This window comes from Mandrillus leucophaeus, unplaced genomic scaffold (genome assembly GCF_000951045.1).
Source record: "Mandrillus leucophaeus isolate KB7577 unplaced genomic scaffold, Mleu.le_1.0 Scaffold137, whole genome shotgun sequence".
NCBI classification, from domain to species: domain Eukaryota; kingdom Metazoa; phylum Chordata; class Mammalia; order Primates; family Cercopithecidae; genus Mandrillus; species Mandrillus leucophaeus.
Genome location: NW_012101332.1, coordinates 1,967,123 through 1,976,126, shown reverse-complemented (window position 1 = coordinate 1,976,126; position 9,004 = coordinate 1,967,123). Strand labels below are relative to the sequence as shown.

Sequence of the window (9,004 nt, the reverse complement as noted above, 5' to 3'; positions counted from 1 at the left end):
AAAAAAAAAAAAAAAGTGGTTAAATGTTCATTTTTAGGAAATCTTGGTGAAGTGGATATGGAAAGTCCTTGTATTGTTAGTGCAACTTTACTGTTGGTCTGAAATAATTTCAATTTTTTTTTAAATTTTTTATTTTTGAGACAGAGTTGCACTCTTGTCACCCAGGCTGGAGTGCAATGGTGGGATCTTGGCTCACTGCAACCTCTGCCTTCTGGGTTCAAGCGATTCTCCTGCTTCAGCCTCCTGAGTAGCTGAGATTACAGGTGCCCGCCACCACGCCCGGCTAATTTTTTGTTTTTAGTAGAGACGGAGTTTCGCCATGTTGGGCAGGCTGGTCTCAAACTCCTGACCTCAGGTGATCCTCCCGCCTCAGCTTCCCAAAGTGTTGGGATTACAGGCATGAGCTACCGCGCCCAGCCTCAAATTTTTTAATTAAAGAAAAAAACCAATTTGTGCTGATAAAATCAGAATAGCAATCACCCATGGGCAGAGCCTGACTGCCAAGGGCCGTGAGAAGCCATCTGGTGCTGACAGCATTCTATTTCGTGCTCCACGTGGCAGCTACTCTGGGAGATCAATGCCAGGGATTCTGGTATTTTGACCAGGGTCAGGACCAAGCATTGCAGTTTTAAAAGCTCCCCAGGTAATTCTGATGTGCACCAAGTTTGAGAACCACTGGGGCATGACCCACAATCTAAGTGGTTTTTGTTTTTGTTTTTTAAAGTAAGCAATACAGTAACATGTCTCTATCTAAACAATTACTCATTTGTATATGCAGAGAACATTATAAAATGCCTCAAGAGAGTTAACAGCTGAGAGTGGGACAATGTGCGGTGTGAGTGGCTGCTGTTCACCTCCTGCTCTCTGTAACTGTTTGAATTTTTATTACAAGTGATTGTTACTTTTATATATATACATATATATATAAAAAATAATAATAATTGGTTTTGTCATGTTGCCCAGGCTGGTCTCAAACTCCTAGACTCAAGCGATCCACCCATCTCAGCCTCCCAAAGTGCTGCGATTACAGGCCTGAGCCACCACACCCTGCCTCACTTTGCTCTTAATCATTTATAAGCAGCAGCTTTGGAAGGCCAAGCGGGGGAATTACTTAAGCCCAGGAATTCGAGATCAGCCTGGGCAACATAGTGAGACTGTCTCTATTAAAAACACTTTTGTTTTTGAGATGGGGTCTCGCTCTGTCCCCAGGCTAGAGTGCAGTAGCACAATCTCAGCTCACTGCAGCTTTGACTTCTTGGGCTCAAATGATCCTCCCACTTTGGCCTCCCAAGTAGCTGGGACTACAGGTGTGCACCGCCATGCATGGCTAAATTTTGTATTTTTTTTTAATAGAGACTGGGTTTCACCATGTTGCCCAGACTGGTCTCGAACTCCTGACCTCAAGCAACCTGCCCTCCTCGGCCTCACAAAGTGTTGGGATTACAGGCGTGAGCCACTGTGTGTGGCCAAACTTTTTTAAATTAAATTAAAAAATTAAAAACTAAGCCTCGCTCCATGGAGAAGGGGTAGATTCCAAGGCTGAGCAGAAAAAACACAGGATGATCCTGGAATATTTTGAAGTGCCAGAGAATAAGGAGGGGACGAGTGGAAAGGAGACAGGAGCCCACTGATGGCCGCAGCCGGCACAACCTAAACATCCAGATAAATAACAGTCGTGTTGGATAATAACCCGCAGAGTAAAATAAATTACCCATGAGTTCACACAGACATAAATAAACAATTAACCAACTAAACAAATGTGGCAGAAGACACAAGTCAGCCTTGCAGGAGGATCTCAATTAATAAATCTTGGAAGAGTGAGGGTGACAGAAAATCCCCATTAGAACGGCACAGTAAGACTGGGCGCAGTGGCTCTCGCCTGTAATCCCAGCACTTTGGGAAGCCAAGGTGGGCCGATCACCCGAGGTCAGGAGTTCGAGACCAGCCTCGCCGACATGGTGAAACCACATCTCTACTAAAAATACAAAACTTAACCGGGCATGGGGGTGGGCATTTATAATCCCAAGTACTCGAGAGGCTGAGGCAGGACAATGGCTTGATCCCGGGACGTGGAGGTTGCAGTGAGCCGAGATCGCGCCACTGCACTCCAACCTGGGCAACAAGAGTGAAACTCCGTCTCAAAAAAGGAAGGAAAGAAGGAAGGAAGGAAGGAAGGGAGGGAGGGAGGGAGGGAGAGAGGGAGGAAGGGTTCTCATTAGAACAGTTTAGTAATAACTGTTGCAGGCAGGGTCCGCTAATGGGTTCTAAAATAAGAGGGTGAAAGTTTGAGGAGAAACGGGACATTTGGGCCAAGCACACCTGTAATCCTAGCACTTCGGGAGGCCGAGGCAGGCAGATCACTTGAGGTCAGGAGTTTGAGACCAGCCTGGCCAACATGGTGAAATCCCATCTCTACCAAAAGTACAAAAATTAGCCAGAAATCTCTTGAACCAGGAGGTGGAGGTTGCAGTGAGCTGAGATCATGCCACTGCACTCCGGCCTGGACAACAGAGCGAGACTCCGTCTCAAAAAAAAAAAAAAAAAAGATAGTTGTTTTGTTTTGTTTGTTTAGAGACGGGATCTGGCTTTGTCACCTAGGCTACAGTACAGTACAGTACACAGTACAGTACAGTGATCATAACTCACTGTAGTATCTTCCTGTCTGTGCTCTGTTCCTGGGTCTATCCAATGGGCATGCTGCTAGGAGTTTCTGACCTTAGGGCTGAGGGTTAAGTGATATCCACTGTATAAAGCACCCAGCACTCAGGCTGGAACGAAGTCAGCCCTCCATGGATAGAAAGAGAGAGAGAAGGCAAAGGCACCCGTCCCCCTGCTCACGGCAGATCCTGTGATGATGTGGACAGGTCCTCGCGGGTTCGTGTAGGGCATCTCTCCGCTGCCGTTAAATACCTGGGGAAGGGAACAACGTTGGGTGGCGGGCAGTCACACGAGGCCATTCTGGGGACATCTGACTGCCCTGACCCCAGCTGCGTGGGCGCCCAGCCCTCCACGTGCCTCACCTGGTAGTTGTAAATTGGCCACAGTCGTTCATACGAGTGCTCATGAGCCCACAGCTGCAGATCCACTCCTGAGACAGAGCAAGCGGGGATCAGACCTCTGAATCGGGCAGAGGTGGGGTGTGGGGCATGGGTCCCAAGGGTTGCTCACCGTATTTGTAGAAAAGATCCTCCAAACCATACAGCTTGCCTTGGAGGCCTTTGCGGACCTGGGCAGGGTGAATGAGTGGGTGAGGGTGACGCAGACCGACGCGCACCTGGCTCTCGGCACCTCCCCACCGTCTCCCAGGGAGGGGCCTCACCTTGCTTTCATGTCGTGTGCAGTCGTCCAGATCTGCGTTGGAGCAGTACATGGGCCGGTGCCCCATGGTGATGATCCACGGCCGGGCTGCCCGGTTCTTATTGGCTTTCTAGGGAGAAGGGCCCAGGGTGAGGGGCTAGGAGTAGGGGGTGGAGGGGGAGGTGGGGCCAGCCGGGGGACTACAGGGGGCCTCCACCCAGGTTACCTGGAGGTCGCTCTCCAGCCAGCGAAACTGCCTCTGTACCAGGTGGCGGCCGTAATGGAGAAAGAAATAGACCTCGGTGGAGAAGGAGATGATGTGGGCGGGACCCAGATCCCAGCTGGAGGAGTCAAAGGGCAGGGGTCAGGGACCGGGGCTCCTCTGCATCTCCCACCCTTCAGGGGAGAGGGCCAGTCCCCCGGCACCTGCACATTACCTGTACCACAGGCCCTCATTATCCCCTGGCATGCTGAAGCGAGCCTTGTAGTTAGAGAAGTTGCTAGAATAAAGGAAGTACAAGGGATAGAGGTGAGGGACTGAATTTCCTAGCCCTACTCCTATACTCTGCCACTGTCGGGCCCTGAGTCTGGCTTCCAGCCCACCCTCATCTCCTCTTGCTACAATTGAAATGTTGCAGCATGAGAGACTCAAAGGAGACACTAAGAAGAATGAGACCGTTTCCATTGATCCAGCCCTTGCCCACCGCCACAGCCCTCGGTCCTCACTAGCGTTCTTCGTGGTTCCCGGGGCATGTCATGTACGGCAGGCTGGCAGCCACAGGTTCAATGAGCCGCATAAACCTATCCCCGACGCGGGCATTGTCCTGATCCATGTTGTAGGCAAAGTCTCCTGGGGGAGGGGGCGGAAGGAGGGTGAGGACCCAGGCCCAGCTCTGCTTTCATTGGAATTGAGAGAGCCAGGTTAGTCCCAGCACTTTAGGGGGCCGAGGCAGGAGTATCACTTGAGCCTAGGAATTCAAAACCAGCCTCCCAAAGTGCTGGAATTACAGGTGTGAGCCACTGTGCCTGGCCAAGATGGTTTTTGTTTGTTTGTTTTTGTTTTCTTTGTTTCTTTTTTTTTTTTTTTGTGAGACGGAGTCTCCTGCTGCTACCCAGACTAGTGTGCAGTGGTGCCATCTTGGCTCACTGCAACCTCTGCCTCCCAGGTTCAAGCGATTCTCCTGCCTCAGCCTCCCAAGTAGCTGAGATTACAGACACACGCCACCACACCTGGCTAATTTTTGTAGTTTTAGTAGAGATGGAGTTTCACCATGTTGGCCAGGCTGGTCTCGAACTCCTGACCTCAAGTGATCCACCTACCTTGGCCTCTCAAAGTGCTGGAATTACAGGCATGAGCCACTGCGTCCGGCCCAACATTAGTATTATTATTATTCCTATTTCAGATGGGGAAACTGAGGACCCAGGTCACACAGCTGGCCAGTGAAGATGTAGAAATAAAACCTAGGGAGCCTGATTCCAGCGCCTGCACTATGAAACATGCAATCCCCAATCCCCATTACCCATCTCATTCTCTTCCCCCTCTTAAATAACAACAGCAGCAATAATAATAAAAACAGCACAAGGACACCGAAGTGCACCTGCACCCTGCCAGGCAACGCGAACTCACGTAGTCATCATAACAGTCCTGCGAACTCGGAACCAGCTTTCTCTCTAATCAAAATACACGGGGGAAAAACCCCTGCTCCTGGCAAGAGTGCCAGAGTTGGGATATTAACCAAGGCAGGCTGGTTGGTCACAGACACCATCTCCGTATCCAGTCTCATCCCCTGTCCCTTCAGAGACACACTGGCCCCAGCCCTGTCCCCTCCACGGTCCTGGCACCGCCCCCCACCCGCGCTCCCCCCACCATCCCTCCGCGCGCTCCCCACACCATCCCTCCGTGTGCGCGCTGACCACCATCCTTCCGCTCGCCCCTGCGGATGCCTCACCCACATGGAGAATGGCGTCGTACATGCCCTGCTGGGTGTCCCTGCGCAGCCGCGGTAAGGCCTTCGGGTTGTCAGCCCCCAGGTCCCCAAACACAGCCAGGCGGGGACTCCAGTGGGCCCCATTCTTGAGGGCCCTGAAGCGGAACCGACGGCTCCAGCCTTGTGCACTGCCACAGCGATAAACTGAAGGGAGAGGAAAATGTCGCAGTCAGCTGGGCCGCCCCAGGACGCTCCCTCCAATCCCATCCTTCCCTAATTGGTGGAGGGGAGGAGATGGGGGGACTGGTTGGGGCTGGCCCATGCCCCTTCGATCTGCCTTCCCCGCACCTTCCGTTTTCATCCTGGGGTCTCATACAATAGGCTTGCAGATAGGCAGAGGAGTTACCAGCCCGGCCTGAGCCACTGGCCAGTGGTAGCTTCTAGTCTGTATCCCACTCCTCTTCCCATTCCCCCTCAAGAGCTCAACCTGGGGTCCCTCTCACCATACTGAACCCCCGGCAGCAGCTTGCGAAGCGTGACTCGGTGTATGTAGAGCTTCCGCCGGAGAATGCCCCCGTCCACAAAGAGGATGAAGGTGCCTTGGGCGCGGAGGGGCAGAGGCCCCGACGGCTGCAACCCGAATTGCACTTCAGAGCGGGTTGGGACCCATGTGGTCCAGGTTACAGTCATGGAGCCTGGCTCACCTGGGGAGAAAGGGACAGAGGACAGACCAGGAGTGAGGCCTGGGCAGGGTGGTAGGGATGTGCAGAAAAAGTGAGGGGCATTGACCACTGTTGAACAGTTAGTAGTTAAGGAGACAGGTTCTGGAACTGCCCAAGTTCAATCCCAGCTCTGCCATTTCTTCTTCTTCTTTTTTTTTTTTTTTTTTTTTTGAGTCGGGGTCTCACTCTGCTTCCCAGGCTGGAGTACCGTGGTGCAATCTCAGCTTACTGCAACCTGTGCCGCCTCCCAGGTTCAAGCGATTCTCCTGCCTCAGCCTCCCGGGTAGCTAGGATTACAAGCATGTGCCACCATGCCTGACTAATTTTTGCATTTTTAGTAGAGATGTAGTTTTGCCATGTTGGCCAGACTGGTCTTGAACTCCTGACCTCAGGTGATCCACCCACCTTCGCCTCCCAAAGTTCTGGGATTACAGGCATGATCCAGCTCTGCCGTTTCTTTTTTTTTTTTTTTTTTTTTGAGACGGAGTCTTGCTCTGTTGCCGGGGCTGGAGTACAGTGGCCGGATCTCAGCTCACTGCAAGCTCCGCCTCCCGGGTTTACGCCATTCTCCTGCCTCAGCCTCCCAAGTAGCTGGGACTACAGGCACCCGTCACCTCGCCCGGCTAGTTTTTTGTATTTTTTTAGTAGAGACAGGGTTTCACCGTGTTAGCCAGGATGGTCTCGATCTCCTGACCTCGTGATCTGCCCGTCTCGGCCTCCCAAAGTGCTGGGATTACAGGCTTGAGCCACCACGCCCGGCCTCAGCTCTGCCATTTCTAAGCTGAGCTTCCCTGGGGTACATCACTTCACCTCTCTGAGCCTCAGTTTTCCTGTCTGTAAAATGGAAAAATAATAGTTTCTGCGCTATATGGTTGTTATGAGGCTTAGATGAATAAATATAAGTAAAGCAAATGAAATAGTGCCTAGTACACTTAGGGTTATATGGGGGAACGAGTATTATTATTAATATCATTATTTACTGTGTGCAGGTCTTGTACCAACTATTGTACACACATGATATCATTTAAAGGTTGCCAGCTTGGGTGTCTGGAGGCCACAGGTGATCTAAAGGGAGACAAGGGCCACCTGTAAGTGAGCAAGGAGTTACAGAGCATGTAGCCAACTGTAGACCCTGCCCGATCTCAAAGGGGCAGCCATCACTCAGATCTGGCGATAGCCACCAAGCAAGCAGGAAACGGGCCCAGTACTAGCAAAGCTATTGACTTTTCTTTTTTCTCGGAGATAGGGTCTCACTATGTTGCCCAGGCTGGAGGTGCAGTGGTGCCATCTTCGCTTACTGCAGCCTTGGCCTCCTGGGCTCAAGCTATCCTCCTGCCTCAGCCTCCCAAGAAGCTGGGACCACAGGCACATGCCACCATGCCCAGTTAATTTTTTTTTTTTTTTTTTGAGGAGGAGTCTTGCTCTGTTGCCCAGGCTGGAGTGTGATGGCGCAATCTCAGCTCACTGCAACCTCCGTGAGATGGTTTGGCTTTGTGTCCCCGCCCAAATCTCATCTTGAATTGTACTCCCATAATTCCTATGTGTTGTGGGAGGGACCAGTGGGAGATTGTTTGAATCAAGGGGGCAGTTTTCCCCATACTGCTCTCATGGTAGTGAATAAGTCTCACGAGATCTGATGAGTTTATCAGGGGTTTCCACTTTTGCTTCTTCCTCATTTTCTCTTGCCACCGCCATGTAAGAAATGCTTTTCACCAGCTGGGTGTATTGGCTCATGCCTGTAAACCCAGCACTTTGGGAGGCCAAGGTGGGCAGATCACGAGGTCAGGAGATCGAGACCATTCTGGCCAACATGGTGAAACCCCATCTCTATTGAAAATACAAAAATTAGCTGGGCATGGTGGTGTGCACCTGTAGTCCCAGCTATTTGGGAGACTGAGGCAGGAGAATTGCTTGAACCAGGGAGACAGAGGTTGCTGTGAGCCAAGATCACGCCACTGCATTCCAGCTTAGCAACAAAGCAAGATTCTGTCTCAAAAAAAAAAAAAGAAAAAAGAAATGCCTTTCACCTCTGCCATGATTCTGAGACCTCCCCAGGCATGTGGAACTGTAAGTCCAATTAAACCTCTTTTTCTTCCCAGTCTCAGGTATGTCTTTATCAACAGCATGAAAACTACTTCTGAAATCTAGGCAGAGGTTCCCAAACCCCAATTCTTGACTTCTGCGCACCTGCAGGCTCAAAACCACGTGGAAGCTGCCAAGGCTTGGGGCTTGCACCCTCTGAAGCCACAGCCCGAGCTCTATGTTGGCCCCTGACAGCCACAGCTGGAGTGGCTAGGATGCAGGACACCAAGTCCCTAGACTGCACACAGCACAGGGACCCTGGGCCCTGCCCATGAAACCATTTTTTCCTCCTAGACCTCTGGGTCTGTGATGACAGGGGCTGCCGCAAAGGTCTCTGACATGCCCTGGAGATATTTTCCCCACTGTCTTGGGGATTAACGTTGAGCTCCTCATTACTTATGCAAATATCTGCAGCCAGTTTGAATTTCTCCTCAGAAAATGGGATTTTATTTTCTATCCCATCATCAGGCTGCAAATTTTCTGAACTTTCATGCTGTCCTTCCCTTTTAGAATTGAATGCCTTTAATAGCACATGTTGAATGCTTTGCTGCTTAGAAACTTCTTCCACCAGATACCCTAAATCATCTCTCTCAAGTTCAAAGTTCCAATAATCTCTAGGTCAGGGGCAAAATGCCACCAGTTTCTTTGCTAAAAGCTAACAAGAGTCACCTTTGCTCCAGTTCCCAACATGTTCCTCATCTCCACCTGAGAGCACCTCTGCCTGGATTTCATTGTCCATATCATCATCAGTATTTTTGTCAAAGTCATTCAACCAAGTCTCTAGGAAGTTCCAAATTTTCCCACATTTTCCTGTCTCCTTCTGAGCCCTCTAAACTGTTCCGACCTCTGTCTGTTACCCAGTTCCAAAGTCGCTTCCCCATTTTCAGGTATCTTTTCAGCAACACCCCACTCTACTGGTGCCAACTTACTATATTAGTCCATTTTCATGCTGCTAATAAAGACATACCCTTACAT

General features: G+C 50.7%; 1 protein-coding gene across 1 annotated transcript in view; it reads right to left on the bottom strand.

Annotated features, from left to right (window-relative positions):
• The window catches only part of LOC105534597 (iron/zinc purple acid phosphatase-like protein), a 28,499-nt gene that overhangs the window by 6,823 nt on the left and 12,672 nt on the right, over nt 1-9,004 (bottom strand). Inside the window, exons 3-11 of the mRNA XM_011973356.1 lie at nt 5,729-5,929; nt 5,247-5,429; nt 4,024-4,147; nt 3,735-3,797; nt 3,524-3,638; nt 3,320-3,427; nt 3,169-3,226; nt 3,021-3,088; nt 2,839-2,910 (exon numbers count right to left, since the gene is read on the bottom strand). Coding sequence (XP_011828746.1) covers nt 2,839-2,910; nt 3,021-3,088; nt 3,169-3,226; nt 3,320-3,427; nt 3,524-3,638; nt 3,735-3,797; nt 4,024-4,147; nt 5,247-5,429; nt 5,729-5,929 — 992 coding nt within the window. The remainder of the gene's footprint in view (nt 1-2,838; nt 2,911-3,020; nt 3,089-3,168; nt 3,227-3,319; nt 3,428-3,523; nt 3,639-3,734; nt 3,798-4,023; nt 4,148-5,246; nt 5,430-5,728; nt 5,930-9,004) is intronic.